The sequence below is a fragment of the Oryzias latipes genome, chromosome 20 (genome assembly GCF_053564925.1).
Source record: "Oryzias latipes strain Hd-rR chromosome 20, Olatipes_Hd-rR_3.1".
Taxonomy (NCBI): Eukaryota; Metazoa; Chordata; class Actinopteri; order Beloniformes; family Adrianichthyidae; genus Oryzias; species Oryzias latipes.
Window position 1 is genome coordinate 7142098 of NC_136256.1, and position 23522 is coordinate 7165619.

The 23522-nt window shown below is 44.0% G+C and overlaps 1 protein-coding gene across 24 annotated transcripts in view; it reads left to right on the forward strand.

Annotated features, from left to right (window-relative positions):
* The window catches only part of LOC101173180 (uncharacterized), a 200672-nt gene that overhangs the window by 145501 nt on the left and 31649 nt on the right, over nt 1-23522 (forward strand). For 4 of the 24 annotated variants that reach the window (XM_023950300.2, XM_078938293.1, XM_078938294.1 and 1 more), the window contains exon 1: nt 18244-19807. The exons of the other annotated variants lie outside the window; for them this stretch is intronic. In XM_023950300.2, the coding sequence (XP_023806068.1) occupies nt 18448-19807 (1360 nt within the window). In that variant the 5' untranslated portion in view covers nt 18244-18447. Of the gene's footprint in view, nt 1-18243; nt 19808-23522 lie in introns of those variants that run through there. 24 annotated transcript variants of the gene reach the window in all.

Sequence of the window (23522 nt, forward strand, 5' to 3'; positions counted from 1 at the left end):
ACAGGCTTACTGGTTGTTTATCGTTACGGTACGGTTCAAATGTAGTACAAAAAGGGCGGGGCCTGTTCACACACACTCAAATATTATCAACACACCTGCTAGCCGCAAAAATGTCCACATGTCAACATGCACACAAAACAGATAGTGTTCACGAACGCATACCTATGCCTTTAAACCAACTAGTGTGAAATCTTTCATTCATTCAATCATGCAAACTATTAGTGCAAAGGTGAGCTAACACCTGTGCTCAGGTGAGTGTTTATGTTCTTCTAAAATGGATGGTGGAATGTGAAAAGAAGGAGGAGGAGGAGCGCCCAGCCACCCCCACACCCATACCCCCGCCGCAGCAGCAGCGGCAGCCGGAATTCCCCCAACGCCACACGGGAACAGGCAGGGAACAACCGCCCCCCGGGCGACCAAGACCGCCACCCAGGCCAGGGCCAGCAGGACCGCCGCGAGGCCCCCAGAGCCAGAGAGCAGGGAGGCGCAGAGGGAAAGAGAGCGCCGCCCCAGCCCAGCCAGGAAAGCAGCCCCTCGCCGCGCCGGAAGAGCCCAACGCAGGGCCCCACCGGAGAGGGACGCCCACAGCCCCAGACGAGCACCCCACCACCACCCAGGAGTTCCGGGCATCCCCCCGCCCCGACCCCAGGTACGAGCCAGGACCCCCCAAGGGAGACCCGCTCCGCACTCCAGGCAGCCACCCACCCGGCCCACAGTTGGTCCAGGTAGGAGCAAGGCAGGGGCCCGCCGCCCCCGCCCAGGAGGGGGGAACCCCGGGGAAAAAAGGGCGGCCCACAAGGGGTGTTATAAATATGGCCCGACCAGGCTCGGCCATGTTGGAAGTTTGGCGGGGCCCAGCGCCCAGGGGCAAGGACCAGGACCCACCCCCCAGGGACACGAACACCCCCGGCTCAGGTGTAATATGAACCCCCCCACCGCGCGGAGAGAGCACCGCCGGGCCCAGGGAGCCGGCACCCAAGGGACACGGCCGCCATCGCCAAGGGGCCCATACCCCCCACCAGGGAAGGGGTAGGGGACAGATGGACCCAGGTCCCACCTTCCTTGTAAAATGTGTGTGCGTGTATGGGTGCTTGAGAGGGTGTTTGTGTGCATGTGTGTGTGTGTTTATGTTTGAATGTATATATTGAAGGGGGAGGGGTGTGTGTACTAAGGGGGGTGCAGTTAAAATTGGCGAGTAGGGTGCCAGGAGGACATCTGCTGCTTGCTTGCAGTGATGTCCAAGGACCCTACATGTCTAAGGTGCAAATAAAACCGAAAGAGGGGGGGCCCACTCCATACGGCAACCATAGGAGGGGGGCCACTCCCAAGTAGCCCCCCCCCAAGGCGCATCGCAGGCTAGACCCCCCACCCCCTCACCCTAATATGAGGTTATATAAGGAAGGGGGTAAGTTGGGGACAGCTGGTAGACTGTCCCCCGGTGGTCAAACAGCCGTCCCCCAGCCCACCCCCAGCAAAGGGGGCCAGGGCCACCCAGCCCAGGGGCCCACCCCCGGAGGCGCCGACACCCCAGGCCCGGCACCACCCACCCCACACAGAGAGAGAGGAGCCAGAAAGCGTCGCCCCCCCCCCGGAGCAAGCCCAGGCCCCCACCCCCAGACGCCGGCCCTAGAAGAGCTCTGGTCAGGCCTCGACGGGACCGAGGAGGCCAACCGGCCGAGGCAACCACTGATTGCCTCAGCGGAGACCCCGACCCGTTAGCCCCCCGACCCGTACTAATAATGGGCCCCCCCTCCCCCCCAGAACGCCCCCCCACAGGACAGGGCCGACAAGCCCCCCACCCCACCCCAGACCCCGCAGCCGAAGCGGGTGACACCCAGAGCGACCGGGGGCCCCGAGAGGGTTGTCCCGTCCCGTCCCAGAGCCAGGGAAGGGCCGATCCCAGCCCCAGGTGCAGATGGGCAGCCCATCCGGCGCCGCTGGGCCCCCCCCACCCGAGCAGGGCCCCCCGCCAACCCCCCCCAGCACAGGCAAAGGGACCACCCCCCCAAGCCAAGCCAGACCACCACCCCACCCCCCCACCACGCACCCCCACACCCAAGCCCAGAGGACCACGTAGCGCCCCAGCCCGCCCCACCCAGGCACCGGACCCGACCCCCCGACCAACGGAGCCCCCCACCGCCCCCGCCAGGCACCGGAAGCCCCGACCCCCACCCCAAACCACGGCAGAAGGGCAAGGAGCAGCGACGACCAAGCCCTCCACCCCCTAAGTCATGGAGTCAACCACAGGAGACCAGAGAGACCGAATTCTTTCAAAGTTACTTGAGCTTTGGGCTGACATTTTTTCCAAGCTGATATGATCAAACAGCAGATTTCTGTGTTGACTTATGTTTATATTTTTCTTGTTTTTCCAATTTATTAAAATAGTTTTTTTGGCAATTCAAAGAGTTATGAAAATGATAGATGCTAATCCTTCTTCTATATCGATGGCACTCATGTCACCAAGCACACAAAGTGACGGTGAGGCAGTGATTGAAACCTTAAGCCAGACTGATAAATCGGCACATACCTGCTGCCAGAGAGCCTGGACAGGAGTGCAGAACCACAGTGCGTGCATGTAGCTGTCGGGTAGATTATTATCACAGTGCTCACAAATGTCTGAGTTACTGAGACCCATCTTGAACATCCTCTGTCCAGTGTAGTAAATTCTGTGAAGAGTTTTGAGATGGATTAGCTGCAGATTTGGACTTTTTGTCAGTTTAAAGGTGTTTAGACAGAGTTCTGACCAGAAGCTTTCATCTGTGCTGATGCTCAAATCTGCATCCCATTTTTTTGTTGGAAGGGCAATATTGTTATCTAAATTACATAAAAGTTTGTATATTTTGGAGAGAGTTCTATTCATTGAAAAATTAATCAGTGTGGTAACTACATCTGGTAGCTTTAAATCGTCGTCTTTAATTTTATACTTTTTAGTAATACTTGATTTAAGTTGCTGATATTCCAAGAAGTTATTTATTCCATGTTTGTCTTGAAGTTCCTGGGGAGTTATGAATCTTCTATCAATAATTACGTGCTCTAGTTGTTTTATGCCCCCTGCTTGCCAAGCTGGGAAGTGAATCATTTTTTTGTTAATAAGGATGTCCGGGTTGTTCCAGATGGGTGTCATTTTGCACGGTTGAATTGATGATTTTGATATTTTGAGAAATTCCCACCAGGCTGTTAAGGTGGCATTTATATTAATGCTTTTGAAACAATCCTGTTTTTTAACTGTTTGGCTAATAAATGGTAGCTGTGACAGGTTGATCTTTCCACATAACGCATAACACATAACACATAAAAAGGTCCAACTTTAAATGTTTGTTTATACGCAAGATACAGTCAGGACCATAAATATTTGGACAGAGACTTATTCTTTCTAATTTCGTTTCTGTACATTACCACAGTGAATTTTAAATAAAACAACTCAGATGCCATTGAAGTGCAGACTTTCAGCTTTTATTCCATTGGTTGAACAATAAGATTGTATAAAAATGTGAAAAACTATTGGGACATTTTTTCTTTACATCATTAAAAGATTATTAAAAGAGATTAAAATAATTATGGTGACAATGAAACTATTAAAACAAAGACCGAACATAAATGTCATAAAAGACGATCAAGCAACTGTTTGTAAGTTTTCATGAATAGGTATAATTGATAGACAGATTGACTTAGATGTTCCCTCGCTTTTGGGGAGATAAAGGGGAAGAGGGAGATCAAGGATGTGGGGTTGCCATAGAGACTGAGAGTCATTCAATGTTTCTATGGATTCTCTGTTTTTTTACAGACTTTTTAAAACGCCTTAGTTCTTTTTTCTTCCTTTCATGTTAAATGCTGATATGAAGGCTGCCACAGTGTTTTCAAAAAATCCTGAAGAATAAGTCACAAAAAGGCATTCTTGTGCCCATAGTATTTTGTTTAGACAATGATGCAGATGACACGTGGGTCTCTAAAGAGCATAATCCCAAAAATTACCCTTTTAAAATACACTCTGTAATCGGACTCAAAAGCAGGTGTTGTAATGTAGTTGTGTGGTAGTGTAGTCCTTCAGTCGAGACTCTAGATCGATATTGTTAAAGTTGTGGAAAAGTCACTTGTTTAGGAGGGGAGGCTGAGGTGGGGCATGGTAGGGCTTTATATAAGTTTTTCCTCAGGCTGTTGATGGAAAACAGTCAACAAAACTTCCAAAGTCAGATTTGTTTTGACCTTTTCATATTGATTCTGTGCTTTTGTTCAACCAACCATAGTAACCTGAATAAACCGCAAGGACAGGATTTCACTCTTTCTAACAATAGCAGACTTCTTATTTATTCAATGTTTTACTTATTGTTTAAGCTTTTGCTGCATTCAAACTCTTTCCACATTTATTAAAAGCCCTCAGAAAACTGTAAACCAGTATGTTGTTTTGAACTATCATGAAATATTTGAAAATATGTGCCTCTTAAGGCATTGGTCGAAACAGCAAAGCTTATTTTGTAGATTTGAAATTAATATGCATCTGGAAAAGAAAGGCATCATAAATGAGATGGCAGCTAAAGAGAGGGGTGTAAGGAATACAAATGACAGATTACCCAAACTCTGTATATTCTTCTAAAAAGAAAGACCCATAAAATGCTGCTATTGAGCTTTTTTACAGTTTATATCTATACAAAAATAGATAATTAAAAAAGATGTCATATTGAATTTAACTTTCCTAATTTTTGTTAATTGGTAGAATTCAAAGTTTTGCATTTAGATTCCAATACTTCTCTGTTCTAATAAAAATTGACTTAATACCACAGTTGGTTAAGAAATTTTTTTTTAATAAAAAGTTGAAAAAACTGTTGATAAAAAGAAAGGTAAAAATTGCTTTTAGTTATATTTTCTTTAATGTTGTGTTTTTCTGTTGGTGTTAACATTAAGGTCAAGAGCGATAATAACATTGAAGGAAAACCCTTATGAGTTTACTCCACTAGCATTGGGATTTTACTGTTTTTCTTGTGCATATATATTTGCAATAGATGTGTGGTAGTTAACATTGATAATCATTTGATTACAAATATCCCAAATACCAATTATTGTTTTTCTTCTCTTTATATTAGTGGATGACAAATATGGCATCTCATACATGGGTGCTTTTGACAACAGCCATGCATAAAGATGGTCAAGTTAAGGTTCTGTTGTATTCAAAGCATGAGAAGGTCTTGAAGCAGGGAGTCTACAGAATTATAGAAGGTAAATTTAAGGATGTTTATGACCTTTTAAACAACACTTGATAAGACTGTATGTACAAAGGATATGAAACAGCCATAGTCTGCTGTTTTTTGCTCTATTCAGGCGATTCGATCACCATGATCCCCAATGGGCCGAGTTTTAATTTCTTTCTTTAGACACAACACATAATTAAATTTTTTTTTGTGACATTGACGAGGAAAAATTTAAGGCCCATTCACCACAATGTAAGACAATTTAATGCTTTATAAGGCCTAATTTATGTCCATAAAATGTAAGGCCTTTGATGACTGGATGTGGGTAGAGTATCCAAAAATTAAGATTAAGAAAAACTAAAAGGCTAAAAGTACTCAAGTAAGAGTAAAAAGTATTCATCCAAATAAAAATAACTGGTAAAAAGTTATGTTAAGGACCAACAAGTTAAACACATTTGATTTATGATCTAAACTTGAGTTCAGGAACTCAATCTAAAGTTGGATCAGATAAAAGTCATTGTCTGACTTTCCTGAAACGAGCATTGGGCAGGTTGACTGACATCCCTCTATTATGTGGCATGTTCAAGCTTCTCCAGCCATACCTATCAGCATATGTAGTGACATAAATTACCATAATCTGTCTCCCAGCCCCCATCACTTTAACTCCCCACCATTACCACCAAACATGCCTCCAAAACATGAACCCCAACCCCCATGACACGCTGCTAGGAACGTGTTGCTATAGCAACAGGAGGCAGTTGCTTGGGTGACTAATGTGAAGAGAGGTGACTGTGGAAACAATAGATGTTTAAAGAGTGGGGCCGGGTGCCGTGGAAGGCACCGAAGGAGATCCAGTCCAGCTATAAATAGACTCCACGGTCTGTCCGTGTCTTCCATGCCTCATTGAGACTACACCAAACAGTGATCATTTCACTGATCTTTCAAGATGAACCATCTGCACTTAGATTACATCAAAGGAATGTTTTGCAATCTATTGTACTCGTGAGTTTGTCTCGCAGTCCCACGTCTGATTCAGTTCATAAACAACCCAGCGTGAAATGGAGTGCATTCTATAAACATCTTAATAGAGCAGATGGTGAATGTCCTTTTCAGCAAATCTTAAATTTTTCTTTGGTTTAAGAAAAACACAACACACATTCACTCAAAGACTTGGACATAAACTCATTCTATTACTGACTGCTTTGATTAGCATAACAGCTTTAAACACAATTTTTGTTTGGCACAGTGTTCGGCCTGCAATAACTGTTCAGGAGCCTTCGACTAATGATGCTGTCACACTACAGCAGTACTTCTCAAATAGTGGGGTGCGCCCGATGCAATCGCAGGGGGGACACGTAGTAGTAGCGGGTTTAGGCACAGGTAAAAAGAGCAATTGCCCGGGGCGCAAATTTAACGGGGGGTCTGTGGTGACAGCGGCTTAGTGCTTGGAAAAATATCTGCGCTACTATTGGTTTCCTATTTTCTGTTATATCACAGTGTTTGTAACAGCCTGAAACCATAAACTGCGTCCCTGACGGCTGCGCGCTCCTCACACGCGGCTGGCGTGTGTGAGAAGGAAAGGAGAGGGGTAGTGGGCTCAGGCTGCGAGGTGGAACAGCGCACGTGGAGCGCTGCCAGTTGTGCAACACCTGGATCATCACGTGCCTTTAGATTACTCAGCTCATGCTAATAATGTCATTCTTTATTAACTATTGTTGACATTTTTATTATGTGTCTTTATTTTCATATAAATGTATTCTTTGCGTCTGCCTGTTATTTAGTTGGTGTCAGTATTTGACATAAAGACAGCAGGTAATGCAGTAAAACAGCTGCACTTTTTGAGATCATGAATAAACTATAGATCATTTAGAAAAAATATCAACACAATGTTTTTTACTTATTTCTTCAGACTAAAAATGTTAAATCTATTTGTGCTGCTGTGTTAATGTTTCAGATCAATTTACATTTAACATTATTTATTGATTGAATTATTTTTCTCAACATCAAATGGTTCATCAAGTATTTCTACGGACTGACAGATTTTTTTATTTCAGGCACTTTAAGCTTCTTCTCTGTTTTAGACTATAACAGGGCAAAATAAATGTAATATTTGTTGAAAGTGGATTTATATTGCTTTTTTCTTTAGTTAATGTTGAAAGATACAATTTTAAGTATACTTGGACAAACTACGTACCATTGAGATCTGCTCAGGCTCTACATACTTTCATGGCGGAGCCGCCACCAGTGTCTGAATGTGTGAGTGAATGTGTGTGTGACTGGGTGAATGAGTCTGTGACTGTAAAGCGCTTTGTCCTTGTAGGAAGAAAGGCGCTATATAAGTATACGCCATTTTACCATTTCACATTTCATTTTGTAACCTAGTTATTTTCCTTCACAATTTGTGTCTGACATTATTCTTTGTATTGTTTATAGAGAGATTTTACCACAATCCACTTTGTAAAAAAGATTTGTGGCTATTAGAATGAACCTGCTGATCCACACGAGCAAACCATTTCTCTGAGCAGAGCAGCTGGAGTCTTGTAGCTTCGTGTTTGCAGGCAGGGGAGGGTGCTTTAGCTCTGCGTGCTGTGCAATTTTAAGTGTGTTTTTGGGCTCTGTGTACAAAACGTGCAACCATTAAACATGCGTTGAAAGTCAAACCGGTTGAATTTTGACCAATCAGGAAATTAAATTTTGCAGATGGCATCCCCTTCGATTCACGGATATACAGTGGTGGACAAAATTGTTGGTACCCCTCAGTTAAAGAAAGGAAGTCTACAATGCTCACTGAAATGACTTGAAATGTTCAAAAGTAACAATAAATTAAAATTTATTTAAAATTAAATATCAAAATCAGCCATTACGTTTGAGCTGTTGATTAACAGAATTATTTAAAAAAACAAACTAATGAAATAAGGCTGGACAAAAATGATGTTACCTCCATAAAAGACTGAGAACTAATTTCCCAGGGGTTCATGATGAACTCAGGTATGTCCTGTAATTGACATCACAGTTGTTTTCAAACCCATAATCAGTCAGTCTGCCTATTTAAAGGGAGACAAATAGTCACATTGCTGTTTGGTGAAAAGGTGTGTACCACACTGAACATGGACAACAGAAAGTGAAGGAGAGAATTGTCCCAGGACATTAGAAACAAAAATTAAAGCCGCAAGCGGCGTTTTATGGAGACGCAGACGCAACCCGCCTTCCACGCCCAACTCTAAACACCGCCGCCCTCACGGCCTCCACCAGCCCCACCGCTCACTGGCCAGCTTTGATTAAGGCTATTCAGAACTGCGAATGCTTGTTATGCTAGCTATGCTAATGTGGCTAAAAGTGCTAGCATAGCAATCAGCATCATCGATTGTCTCAGAAAAACACATTGTGTAAGATGCTAATTATGCTAACTCTGCTAGTTATGCTTAAATAGCTAAAAGGGCTAGCTTAGCGATCAGCATCATCAGCTGACTTAGAAAGACACATTGCTCCATTGGTGAGAGCTATATGTCATAAGTTGATTTGAAAAAAAAAAAAACACTTTTTTCAAAATGGCGGCTTTTCTGTTGATTTTATCTCCATAGCAACCATTTTGTGTTTTGGTCGCCTCGGGATGACGAATAGATCGACGTTAGTTTCAGGCGAATCAGAAAAAGTAACAGTGGTTTTATGCTAATCACGCCCACATTCCTTTTATATGTCCATGTCCAGTGTTTTTCATTATGTTCAGTTCCTGACATGGATACATGCATTCAATTTTCACTCTATTCCAATGAGAGGCATGGGAGTTATAACAGTGCGCCAGTTTGCTAGCTCGCCACGCGCGCGCCGTTCAAAATCTAAAACTTCTAATTCCAAAATGTTTTCCACAGTAGATTGCCGTTGATGCCCAAAAAAGTTTCGAGATGATCAGTGGAAATTCCAACGACAAGTTTACATTTGAATCCAGGGGTAAAGTTGTTTTTTAAAGAAAATTCAAGATGGTGGCCTTTTCCCGAGGTCAAAGGTCGACGAAACTCCAGAGGTTATTGTAGACTTACGCTAGGGACATGCGAGTCAAAATTCATGAAAATCCCTAGAAAAAAAGTTCATTTTTCCATATTGTGTAAAAACGCGAAAATCTCAAAATGTCAGATTTTGGCACAAAATGGCCGCCAAATCATAGGTCCTGTCACCCACACGTAATGCTTTTAAAACTTTGTTTGGATATACCGGACAAAGTTATATGGATTTTGTTAGCCGATTCTTTAAAAAAAATCCGGAATTCTTTTTTTTTTTTTTTTTTTTGCCAAGCCGGCACATTTTTTTGCGACGGTTTTTTGCTTACTACGCCCACATTCCTTTATCGATCTTGTCGTGCTTGACATCATCTTGTTCAGCGTGGGCCAGGGAATCGCCTCGCCCTTTTCATGACATTCCGATAAAAAATATGCGAGCTAGCGAAGATGGCAACGGTTGCGAATTTGCCACGCGCACGCCGTTCAAAATCTACAACTTCTAATTCTAACATTTTGTGCACATCACCTTGCTATGGATGATGAAAACAAAAGAGTTGTTTTCCCATGTCGTGGGAAATTTTTCGGCCCATTCATTTTTTTTGACGGGATCGCTGGCCATGATGTCATCGTCTTCGGGGGGGTGATGTTGACTTTGTGGAAAATTCATTTGCAATTTATCCGAGGTGTGTGCACATGGTGACTTTTCGAGCATGCGGCAGGGGTCACATTCTCGCTGAAAGCCGGCGAAGTCGTTCCAACTGCGAAAACAACATGGTCCTTGCAGTCAGTGACTGCTGCTGCGGGCCATAATTATTGACAAACATTGTAAAGGTAAAGGCTAAAAAAACATCTCTAAGCATCTTTAACTGTGATGACAGTGGCACATATTATTCAGAAGTTGAAGACCCACGGGATAGTAGCCAACCTCCCTGGACGTGGCCGGAAGAAGAAAATTGATGACAAACTGAGGAGACGAATAGTTCAAACTGTATCCAAAGACCTCAGAACAACCTCCAAAAACATTAAAGGTGAACTCTTAGATCAAGGTACATCAGTGTCAGATCGCACCATTCGTCATTGTTTGAGCCATAGTGGATTTCATGGGAGACGACCAAGGAGGACACCACTGTTGAAAGGAAATCATAAAAAAGCAAGACTGGAATTTGCAAAATGCATGTTGACAAGCCACAAAGCTTCAGGGAAAATGTCCTTTGGACAGATGAGACAAAACTGGAGCTTTTTGGTAAGGCACATCAGCTCTATGTTCGTAGACTCAAAAATGAAGCATACAACGAAAAGAACACTGTCCTTACTGTGAAACATGGAGGAGGCTCAGTTCTGTTTTGGGGCTGCTTTGCTGCATCCCGCACAGTGTGTCTTGAAGTTGTGCAAGGTTAAAGGAAATCTCAAGATTATCAAGGCATTCTAGATAGAAATGTGCTGCCTAGTGTCAGAAAGCTTGGTGTCAGTCGCAGGTCATGGGTCTTTCAACTGGACAAGGATCCAAAACACACAGCCAAAAAAAAACAAGAATGGCTAAGAGAAAAGCGTTGGACTATTCTGAAGTGGCCTTCTATGGCCTTCTATGAACCCGATCTGAATCCCATTAAAAATCTATGGAAGGAGCTGAAACATGCCATTTGGAGAAGACACTCGTCAAACCTGAGACAGCTGGAGCAGTTTGCTCATGAGGAGTGGGCCAAAATACCTGTCGACGGGTGCAGAAGGCTCCTTGACAAATACAGAAACCGTTAAATTGCAGTGATTGCCTCAAAAGGTTGTGCAACAAAAATTAAGTTATGGGTACCATCATTTTGTCCAGCCCTATTTCATTAGTTTGTTTTTTTAAATAATTCTGTTAATCAACAACTCAAAAGTAATTGCTGATTTTGAATATTAAATTTTCAATAAGTTTTAATATATTGTTACTTTTGAACATTTCAAGTCATTTAAGTGAGCATTGTGGACTTTCTATTTAACTGAGGGGCACCGTCAATTTTGTCCACTACTGTATCTCAACCATTTGAATAGTGACATTGAGAAGAAATTAATAATTGTGGTTTGTTTCCTGCCAAAATTCTATGACATCAAGTATTTGATCTATCAGAATAGAGGAGTGAAAGAAAAAGCCTGGAGCAAGATTCACCAGATTTGCACCTCTCTGATATTTTGCACCAAGCCTCTTCTAATTGAGTCAGTGAAAGTCCAGTGTGAACACAGTATGCTAAAAGCGTCACATGCCTGGTGTATACATAGCATTTCAATTCACAAGTTAAAGAACTTGGATCTACTGTATGTGTAAAAAACTAATCCCACAGTGACTGTTATTTACTCTTTGGATATTTATTTAATAGTCTATGCTGCTCCCTACAAGAGCTCGAAATTTAAAATCACAAAAAAGTCCCCCATCAACAGAGCTGTCTTGTGGTGCAGCACATGGTTATAAAATAGACCAAAATGAGAAGTTATAGTATGTCCTCTGCTTTTTCCCTTGCTTTGTGAATGATTTTAGCTGACCTTCATGTCTTTGATGCTGACCTTGTGAGCCTCTTTTTAACTCTGTATTTTAAGAGAAATCCTGACAGCAGGTCGTTGCTCACAGTTACCAAAAGGTTACTTTTTTTTTTTTTTTTTTACCAAAAGGTTTCTGGGATCATCACGGTTCAGATAACACACAACTTTGTGTTTGGATATTTAAGTTGATGTGTAGCACAAACACAAGTAAACACACGCTTCATTGCAACTGATCACAAGTTACAGGTCCTCACTACAATGGTGTATAATGTATATTGGTCAAATAACGAAGTCATTTAATGGATGATTGGAAGAAAAAACCTTTCTTATCCCAGTTTCCAGCATTGCCAGTTAATAGTGTTGCAGTTTTTCACTGTTTATGTTCAACTATGTTGTATTTATTAGAGCTGTTTGTCCATATTGTGACATACCCTCTAATTTATACATTGAAAGCCAGTTTATCCTTTTTTGTCTATGGACCACAGCTTTGACATTGTCTCTATTGAAGTGGGGTTCAGCACAACATTACTAAAATATAATGGCTTTATATAACTGCATTTGTGTTGCATGGGGAGGTCATCTGACTGCTTGTTAGTCAATTTTTGCCCTCATTGAAAGTTGGTGTCATTGTTTAATTTTTAGTCCCATTTCAAAAACCACATAGCCAGGAAAAGTAGATATTTTGGAAATGAAATAACTATTGCAGCAGGTGGGGGTGATGAAAGTACAATGACCTAAAGCACATGAGCCCAACTGCTACTACTACATCTGCCTTAACTATAGGTCAGTACTCAGCCACCTGGGTGTAGGCAGATGTGTTACAAGTGACAGAGACAGTGTTGCATGGTTGCTGGAAGGTTTGGGTTGCAGCTAGCTGCTGTTAATTCAACTGTATGTTGATTGAGCTGGTTGGCATTTTGGTAGTGACATGCCCTCCAAAACCAGTGACAGGCTGCCTTTAAGAACTGTCTAAACATGTCTGCATCAGCAAGATTTGCTTGAAGCTGAAGAGGACTTAAGGAAGAAATTATCTAAATTGTTCAATCACAGCCAGATTAAGAATTTTATTGGATGGATAACACCTCATAACCAATTAGGAATAGGTCTTATGTTGTAATTTTTTTGACAACACTTATAGACAAATACTGAAGTGATTAATGAAAATGAATGAATGCTATTCACAGCTCTGTCCCAGTAGAAAAGAGAACTATCCTCCCAAAATAGTTGTATTTTACCAGTTATATATATTTTTAGTGACACAGACCGCTACCATAAATCTCACTCTTCACCGAAGTCAAAGTCTTGATGAGTCACAAAAGTACCAAAGCAGCTTGTGTTATGATGAAAATGCCACTTCCCTGAAGCAAATTCCTGCCCTGTCCTGCCTGCTGTCACAACAGCATCAAGGCTAATATTGTCCCAATGTTACATATGAGCGTGGGACCAGAAATGTTCATAAGAAGTCCACTGACATAACCACATGGACCACAAACTGAAACTTGAAATTTCTTTTTTATTTATGGTATTTCTGGTTCTGTAAATCAGTGGTCCCCAACCGTATTGTCACCGCGGACCGGTACAACGCAAGGCACGTTTACCGCGGACCGTGGGTGGTGGGGGTGGGGGGGGTCGAGGTGCAACGCAAGGTGTGTATCACGTGATGACGATTGACGGGCGTTAAGTGTTACGGATGTAACAGAGAGAATCCGGTCACTTTTCAAAATAAAACGTTTTTTTCGAAAAAAACAATAAAATGGAAATTATTTTTTCTTTCTGTGCGCCCCGGTGCCAAAATTTCCCGCGGACCGGTACCGGGCAGCGGCCCGGTGGTTGATCATATTTTCTTTTAATTATGACATTGTTAGAGATAGAGGAGGACTAGGCCTTCCAGACTTCCAGGACTACTACTCCGCGAACAGATTGTGTTATGTACAAAAATGGCTGAATCCTGGTGTGCTAGATGAATCCTGGCTAGACATAGAACAAAATCTCTGTGATAACCTAGATATTTCTAATTTACCTTTCTTCTTACCTTTCTTCAGTTCTAAAATTAAACAACACAAATGCTTCAGAAGTTTAAACATCAGCTCATCCTTAACAGCCTGGTGGGATTTTCTTAAAAAAAAACAACCTCACATTATTTCCATGTAAACTTACCCCCATTTGGAATAACCCTGACATTTTGATTAACAAAAACATGATTCATTTTGCTTCATGGAAGAACAAAGGAATCCAGCAGTTCCAGCTTATAATTCAGAATAGAAAATTGTGCCCATCCGCCTGCTCCTCCCCGCTCTCACCCAAACAAATATTGCACAGAGGCACATAGGGCTCCGGGAACTGGATGGGAGGGGTATGGTGGCGGGGCTCACTGGGGATGCCCCTCTCTGGGTTCTCGTTGGCACCCGCCCTCCTCCCCGCTTTTTACTTGCATATTAGACACTCTGATTCATCTAGGGCCTTGTGGAGAGGGTCTGGTGGAGGGGGGCACGGTGAAACATCTGTGCTCACCTTTCGCTGGCTCCCCCCCACAATTTTAACTTCCTCTGTAGACACACACACTGCATGCTAGCAGCACACACACAGCAAATACACACCACTCACAGAGGGAACCCGGAGTGGGGGGCTTTGCGGCTTGGCAGCGGTGGAGCCCCCCACATTGGGGACCTCCTATTTTACCTGCAGCACACACACAGCACTCCCACACTTCCATACATGGGTGGGGTCGGGGGGGGCGGCCGGTCTTCACCCGCCTGGTCCTCTCAGGGCGGCCGGGCTTATGGGTATCCTGTCGGCTGCGGGAATGGTCGGGCATACGGCGCTGGGGGTCGGCCGGCTCGGGGGGGGGGGGGGGGGGGGGGGGGGGTTATTGCGTGGCGGCGGGGGGTGGGGAGGGTACCCAGATGATTGTGAGTATGTGTGCGTGAGTGCATGGGTAGGACGGACCTGGGGGCTGGCTCGCTGGGACCCTCTGGGGCTTTCCCTCCCCATCACAGAGAGGGGAGGGCACTGAGAGGGTTGGGGAGGGGGGTTCAGATATTATGGCGGGGGGAAGGGGGTTGTAATGTGCAGGGTTGTAGGGTTATGGGGGGTGGCTGTGGGTGCGTGGCGATCCCTGGGTTGCTTAGGTCGCGTGCCTGGGCTGGCTTGCGGAGACGGGGCGCCGGTCGGGTGGTGGCCGGCTCATGGGTTTCCGGGAGCCCTGGCTTCGTCCCTGGCCTTTGTCTCGGTGTCCGGCGCCCGGTGGCCCCCATGGGTGCCGCCTGGTACGGCTAAGCGCTCCTGTCTTGTGGCCTGGGGGCCGGACACTGGGTTCGCTTGTGCCTCTGGGCATTGGGGGGGCCCCTGTAGGGGGGGCCTCTCTGTGCCTGGCTGGTGGGTTGGGCGGTCCCCTCCTGCCTGGGTCCGGATGCTAGGGGGGGCTTCTGGCATGGGGGGCTCCCCTCCCCTCTCCTGGTCTGGCTGGGTAGGATCTGGCTCCCCTTATAAACACACGGTTCACGTCGGCAGCATGCATGTATCTCCACCCCCACGTGCACGTGCACACTGCCACACTGCTCCCTGTCTGCTTCATCCCTCCTCCTTACCCACAGTGTATTGATGGACAGATTTTTTTTGCTTTAGTGTCAGATTTTCACCTTTGATGTAACATTCGTCTTTCCAGCAGATCTGGTATAATTGTTACAGCTTAAAATAATAACTTATTCAAATCAGTGCTTGTATCACCCACCTTTTCACCTTTCTTCCCTTTACTCTATTCCACCCTCCCCTCACATTCTTCCCCTCTCCCTCCCCACACACACTAAATGTAACAAATAAATAAAAAATAATACGACAAAAAGGGGTTTATACAAATCTACACTCTAGTTTCTCGAAGCTATATAACCTCTTTTTGTGATAGTAAAACCTGTCCAACACAAAAAGCCTTCAGCTCTAATCTGTTTGCTCAGCTGTTGGACAGAACAAGTTTAAAAAAAAAAATTACAACATTGTGGTTCTAACCTATTTTTAAACTTGTGTTTACCATTAGTTTAAGTCTGTTGCAAGTGAGGTAACTTTTTAGAGCCTATTATTTGTTTTCAGTCTCTGTTAAATAAAGAGGGATGTAACGATTTGTTTTAATGATTCGATTCGATATCATAATTTGTAGTTGCAGGTAGGATTCTTAGTCGATATTGCTTTATTTTGAATGATCCGATTCAATGCGATTCACTGACCTAAAATGGATTCAGGATATCTTTAGCCAAAACCTCAACCAGTGTGAGACGGAGATAAATACCTGGAAACTGAACAGTGCAGGTGAAGTATTCCAGATTCCTTGGATTTCTTGCAAGATAATCAAGTGTAAATTAAATATGTGTACAAAGGAACAAGAAAACAAGAATGAATGACAAATCCATTCACATTTTAGTTTCCTAAAGTTCAGCCCACTGTTGTTTTTCCACATCCAAAGAATCCACAGGGAAAATTATTAGAACTGTCTAGCACACTGTATGGTCACATGTCTTTGCTAAATTCAAAGTTTTTCCACAGATTGGACTGAAATGATGGACTGATTACTTTTAGCTGACATCACATGTGTGTGTTGTCTGCTGTGATGCACTCGGTGTTATGTTATAGTAAAATAAACCTATCATGTCTAAATCCAGATAGTATTTTCCAATATCAATATAATCAATTGATTTAATTTTGAATCAATTATATAATTGTATAGTTCAATTTAATCAACAGCTTGCCTCAAACGGATAATTCTGGTTGTATAATAGATTTCAACATAAATCAATTACCGTAATTTTTTCTGGACTATAAGCCGCTACTTTTTTCCTGCGCTTACAGCCCTGCGGCTTATTCAGTGACACGGCTAATTTATGGATTTAATTGGCGGCCGCCATGTACGTATTTACGGACTCAGTGAATGGTTTGAATTCTCTATCTAAAACCAAACACAAGTCATTTATTTTTCAACACACTTCTAAGCAGCCAAAAAGCATGGACTTGACTTCAGGTCTTAGACACTTCAGTCATGGTTCAACAAAATGAAAAATGCATGCCCGGCCGCATCCCAGAATCCTTTGGTGCCATTAGACCCACCGTGCACGTGATCGCCGCTACAATATGATGAAGCTTTCAAGTTAAAAGCAATCGTTAAAAGCAGCGGGAAAAAAATCCACCATCACCAACAGGTTTGGAAAAGCCGGTTAGATGCGTGACGGAGAGAACAGCGCATGGAGTGAATTTACCTCTGAGTCATAGTGACTCGGCTGGCTGCACGTAAATATGTGGGAATAACATCAGCTTTTATTTTGTCGGGACACGACTGGAAACACAAATCGACGTGATCGTTTTTAAGGTTTCTAAGGACTTTTGCATTGAAAAGCTCACACCGACCCACAGCCGCCGTGTGAGCTGGAGACATGTTCTGCTGCTTGTTCACATAGAGCTGCGGGGCCGATGGCAGTCTGATGGCTCCCACACGTAACAACGCATCCTCCCCTCATACACAAAACGTTCAGTATTAAGTCCGATTGCTCTGCACAGACACGATTTGCTCCGTCCAGCGCAGAATGGGGACGGAGCGTTCTTCCCTTCACATTCAAAAGTTTAAATGTCATGTCTGTTAATTGATCACTGTTTGTTTGAAACTTGTTTGCAAAGGTAAGTTTTGGTTCAAGAAAAGAAGGTTTAGAGCATGGAAGTGGAACTGACAGAACTCAAGTTTTAAACCTTTAAAATCCTAAGTGGAAATGTATGTTCACCTGATTTACCTTAAAAAAAACATTTGTGAGATTGATTTTTATTGCATTTGTCAGCATGGCCATCTCTCCTAATGTTCTTTTGCTTACAGTCAACATGACAGCATGATTACTCAGGAATATATGTCCCGACTTGTTTCTATAGGGGATAGAAGATGGCATTGTTGGGTGTAATTTAACACAGCTGACCCGAAGCAGTGTGTCAAGGTCTTTTTCATGATTTGTTTGCCCCCTTAGATCTCCATAGCTGTTTCCCTTCAACCCATCATCTTCCCCTTCACATTGAGTGCTCACAATGCTGAGACATGCACACACTTGACTGACCTTTTTGTCATGAACTATACATAAGTGTCCAGAAACTCAGGCGTGGTCATGATGTATTTTGTTTGTAGTTCCGCTTTAATAGCATCTTTTTCTTTCCTTCTAAACATATCTGAGCAAAAGGTATAAGCTGCTGTGATCAGTCAGTGTACTAAAATCTGTTGTGTATTGCTTTTCTCATTCGAAATGCTGCAGCACAGAAGGTGCAAAAAACTAACCTTCATTTACCTAAAAAAGGGATAGTGGTTTCAGTATTACATTTCTTACAGGAAATCTGTTCATGAGTCTGCTGGATTTATTATTTTTTACTAGAACAAAGAACAAAGACCAAAAAAGGGTAAAGAATATACTGATAGGGAGGGGGCAATTTCTCTCCTCCACGATGGGTGGGATCAAAACCAGGCTTAAACCAATTGATATCCTCAACTGGATCACATGATGATTGCACTGAGCAGTGAGGGAGAGAGTGAATAAGCTGCACTCTCAGCTCAGCTTCAGTGGGTAATGAGGCTCAGACACATCCACACACATACATATCGAAGCACACCTGGGTGACTGAGCGCAACAGACTGGCAAAGCAACGCGGGCAAGAAGACAGCAGCAGACCAGCAGCGATTATACTTTTGCACCTGAAACTTGAGACAGACGATTCCAAGAGAGGTTGAAGCCCAACAGGAAGGCATGTCTTCCCTCTCTGATCAGCAGGCTGCTCCTTTCTCAGAGTACAATGAGCTTTGCAAGGTACCACCCACCATGCCGGCTCAAAACTGGGATTGGCAGCCCCCGTCGAGCATAGGCTTGGATACTTCAGAAGGATTGGTGGTAGCCAGTAGACCTCTGGCCTCAGGTGGACTCACAGATGAAGACAAGTTGTGCCTGTTTGAGCAGCCAGGTCAGGATGGCGTGGATGTAAAGCTGAAGGTGCCGGGCAAAGGTGGCTGCATCTCTTGCAGCAGCTCTATGGGTAATGCCTCACTGGGCAGTGCAGGGGAGAGCCCAGATAGTCCTCAGTACTCCTCCCCATCTCCTTCTCCTGCTTCTCCTGGCTCTGCTCTTAGTTTAAGCAGCAAAGAGACGCTGCCGCCTGTTTCTGGATCTCCGGTGCGTCACGTGGAGTTCTCATTATCTGCTAATGCAGTTCATGTCCCCTCAATGGGGGTCTCTCCTGATAGAGATTCTCTATCTGAGCAGTGGAACAGATCAGGCTTTGCTGATTATAGCCGAAAAGTGGCCATGCCTCAAGTGGCTCCAAACTGCTGTGTCACAGGAACCGTTAACAGCCAGCACCTGAAGATGGAGGACAGTTTGACCAGTGATGTGCTTTATCAGGGGGAAGAAGACCTGCCTCAAGGCTCCTTGGGGGACAACAGTGAGGAGGATAAAGTAAATGAGGAAGAGTTACAGCCTCGCTTCATGGGACAGGCTCAGCAGCAGAGAAAGGCTATGAGGCGAGCAATGTCTGAATGTTCCCACCTTTTAGTACCCTACAGTCAAGAGCTGCCTGATAAATTACCTACTGAAGATGGCACAGAGCTTGATCAGGAGACCACAGGGGGCCCACGACGTTCACCACACTCGATGAAGCGCTCCCTGACTGTTGCAGAAGATCAGCCCCCAACACCACCACCCGTGCTTTTAGCAGCTGGTGCAACCCACGCTGATTTGCGGCAAACCCCACCTGAACCCATGCTCCACCTCTCCACATTTTCACCACCTCCCATTCCCTCTTTACCTGCACCAATGGAGGACCTTGCAGCAGAGATAGAGCTTGATAATGTAGTGCTTCCAGTTCCTCTCACCCCTAACGTAGACTCCAACTCTGCACTGACTGAAACCAAGAGTGCCGGAGAGGGTAATCCCAAAAGGCATGAAAATGAAGATACTAAGTGTTACATGAATGAGGTGGAGAAACAAACAATCACAGTTGCAAGAGAGGACTTGTCTACAGAGACGCAGGACAATCATGATGGGGAATTTACCACAGAGGATGACTCCAGCAGAGGTTTGACCTCAAGCCTTAACCCCTTCACAACAATGGATGGTAAGTGGGGACCACTCCTGTGGTTCAACTCTCCAACCAGGGGGCTACTGAGGACAGAGCATAATGCATGGTATAGTATACAAGCTTGTGTTAATGTTGCTGGAAAGGGTTTTAGCTTTGTCATTTCTGTTGGCTTATCTGTGCATTATTTCTTGATTTCCCAGGTACACTGGGTGTTTAAAAAAAGAGACTTTAATAACATGTACAAGTTACCGTACTTATAGTTGGCAAGCTTAAACATTAACATTAAATTCAAATTAAACTTTGAAACTAAGCTCAACTCATTACCATAATAAACTGTAACCATGAAAACACAATGAAATGCTAACTACAAATACATTGAGACATAGTGTTGTAAATCTTGAGAATTATGATGACTGATACAATGTGAGGGTTGTGGTTGGACACATCTAAACAACACACTCTTTGATATTTTATAATAGTAATCCTCACCTTATTTTATGTTAAATGTTTACGTGGAGCAATGGAATTAAATGGTTGATAGTGTGCAGATATGTTGGTCGTCCTGAGTTTATTTGTACTCTTTCAACGGCGTGGTGTAAGACAAGGAACTTGTTATAGATTAAACATCAACTCACCTTATGATTAGCCTAACAGTACTCATTGTAAATAATGGAGACTGTTAGTTAACTTCATGAATGTCTCTATTCTGGGTTAATCAGAGGTAGCCCTCCATGTTCTGAATGAGATTTAAAAAAATAAGTCAGGCAAAGCCATGGTACTTTCAGCATGTTATTATTGAATGTTGGCCATCTCCAAGTGAAGTCAAGTCTAAAATTCATTACTCCATCTATGAAAACAGTCTGTCATACTGTTTTTTTGCTCTCTGTTCTGTTCTCTGTGATGCCATGCTTGTTTTTATGGCCTTTAACAAAGCTGAGTGTGGCAGACTCTGCAGTCTGGCCACTGAAGAATTAAAGGGACAGAAGGATTTTTCTGATATGCTGAGGTCCAGATAGGAACAAAGGAGTAATTATGATGTTATTGTTAATAATAGCACTAAAAAATTACATTATTCTTTTGCTTAGTTTTTAGTCTGTCTTTTTGAAGTGTCTTTGGGGCTTTTAAGAAGATTCTGAACAGAGAATTTATAAGAAGATAAAGATGTGGTTAAATTGAAGACAGACTTCAATTAAATTACCTCTGCTATACTAATTAATTTGTTCGGGGTTAACTGGAATCTAGTTCTACATCAGCTGCAATGTGATGCCAGGTTGAGCTTCTGTGTCATTATAATGAATTGGGAAAACATAGACACAGTACAGCACTGCAGGTCCTAGCTGGGGGACCTGAAACAGAACACCAATAGGGGACCTTTCTGTGTGGAGTTTGTATGCTCTCCCTCTGCATGTGTGGGTTCTCTCCGGGGTCTCTGGCTTCCCCCCACTGTCTAAAAACATGCTTCATAGGTCAATTGGCAACTCTAAATTGTCCCAAGGTGTGAGTGTAAATGGGTGTGTGATTGCGGCCTGTTTCAGGGTGTACCCTGGCGAACTGTCCAGGGTGTACCCTACCTTCGCCCCAAGTGGCAGGGATAGGCTCCGGCAGCCCTGTGACCCCGAAAGGGATAAAACGGCAGAAGATGAATGAATGGACGGACGGACGGACGGAATACAACATCAGCAGAGAGGATCTTGTTGAGGGAACATCCCAGAACTACACATGGGAACTGGTCAATGATCTAAAGAAAGCTGGGACATCAGTAACAAAGTTTGTTCAACAGGAGATTGAACAGGATTAAAAGATTTATTGTCTCAGATTGTGGATGTTTATTGGATGATGACCAGTTTGACCATGACCATGACCGAAGTTCGTAGTTTTGGCTCGGCTTTGTGGCGTGACTTGGAGTCGGGGCGTGACTCTGAGTTGGGACATGGCTCAGAACCGTGGTGTGGCTTGGAGACGTGGCGTGGCTGTTAGTTAAGGATCTCTGAGGATTTTCTGCTGGGTTGAGTGGAGAAAGGACTCTTGGACGGACTTGATTTGGGAGATGTGGAAGGAAGGATGAATCCTGAGGGCAGCTGGCAATACGAGACGAACACAGGAGGGATTGATAATTTTTCAATGATGTAGGGCCCAATGAAACAGGGAGCGAGCTTCCGGGAAGCTTGGAAATGTTCCAAGACGAGAGCCAAACCGTTTGACCAGGTTGGTAAGTGGGCCCCACCACCATGTGTCGATTGGCGATCCGGCAATTACTCTCCTTGGTGCGTAGGAGCGCTGCCTTGGTCTGACGCCAGATGCGTCGGCAACGACGAAGATGGTGCTGGTCCGAGGCGACCGCCAAATCAACTTCCTGTGACGGAAACAGAGGTGGTGAGTACCCAAGGGAGGCCTCGAATGAAGACACCCCGGTAGCAGTCAAGGGATGAGTATTATGTGCATACTCAATCCACACCAGGAATGAGGACCAGTCCGAGTTGTTTTGGGTCACTAAGCAACGGAATGCCGCCTCCAACTCCTGATTGGCCCTCTCCCCTTGATCATTTGACTGAGGGTGATAGCCAGACGTGAGACTTACAGTGGCTCCGAGGGCGGAGCAAAAGGCTTTCCCATACCTGGGATTAAATTGAGGTCCTCGAGGGGTCAGACACAATGTCTGCAGGTATGCCGTTGTAACGGAAAACACAATGGCTGGATGGATGGTTTCCATGGCTGTGGGTAGCTGAGGCAGGGGAATGAAGTGAGGGTCTTTGGAGAAGTGGTCAATAACTGTGAGGATAACCGTGTTACCCTGAGAGGGAGGCAGACCAGTCACAAAATCCAGGGCGATATGTGAGCAGCGTCGACTGGGATTAGGCAATGGCAAGAGTAGTCCAGCAGGGAGAGTCTAATGTCTTAGACCGGGCACAGGTGGTGCAAGCGGCGATGAACTCCTGCACATCTTTCTGCATGGAGGGCCAGAAGAAGCGTCTGTCCCCAGGCGAGGACATTGCAGTTCACGGTTCCCGATGTCATAGTTTTTATCTGCAGGTGAGAGCTTCGGAGAGAAAAAGGCACAAGGTTTCAGTTTGCCTGAAGACTCTTCCTTTTGGGACAGAACAGCATCCACTTCGACAATGAATGGGCGTGTAATATCAGATTGGATGAGTATAGGTGCAGTGACGAACAATTTTCTTGAGGGTGTCGAATGCAGTCACATATGCTTTCATGAAGAGCTAATCTTCACACAGCTGGCTTGAGTTGCCTAAAGAGAAAAAGAGGCTGTTTGCCATTCATGACCAAGAAGTAGTTTTAGTAAAGTTTGTTAATGTTGAAGACAACTTTAACTCTCTCCAAAAAAATACAGTGGTGTTCAGATCCTCTGAAACATTTGGGGGAACATGCAACAAGACAGTCTGATGGAAACAGAAAAAAATGAAAGTTGGGTGTTAATAAAAATGATTTGAATTTGGTTTGATTTAAAAAGATTCCAACCTCATTATAGCATCTTTGTCTATATTGTTGAAGTTTCTCGATCAAATAATTTAATCAAAAACAGAGAAAGCTGCATCAAAAATGACCTGAGCATTAAAATGCATCTTCAGCTCAGTGACTGAACATTAAAGCAGTGTGATGAGTGCATAACTCAATATTGACAGATCAATGTTGGTTGTAAGTGATGTAATTGATCGGGGTAATGGACTGCATTTATTCTGGAATTATCTAGCCTTATCATTCAAAGTGTTTTTGCTCTACTAGCCTTGTTTATCCT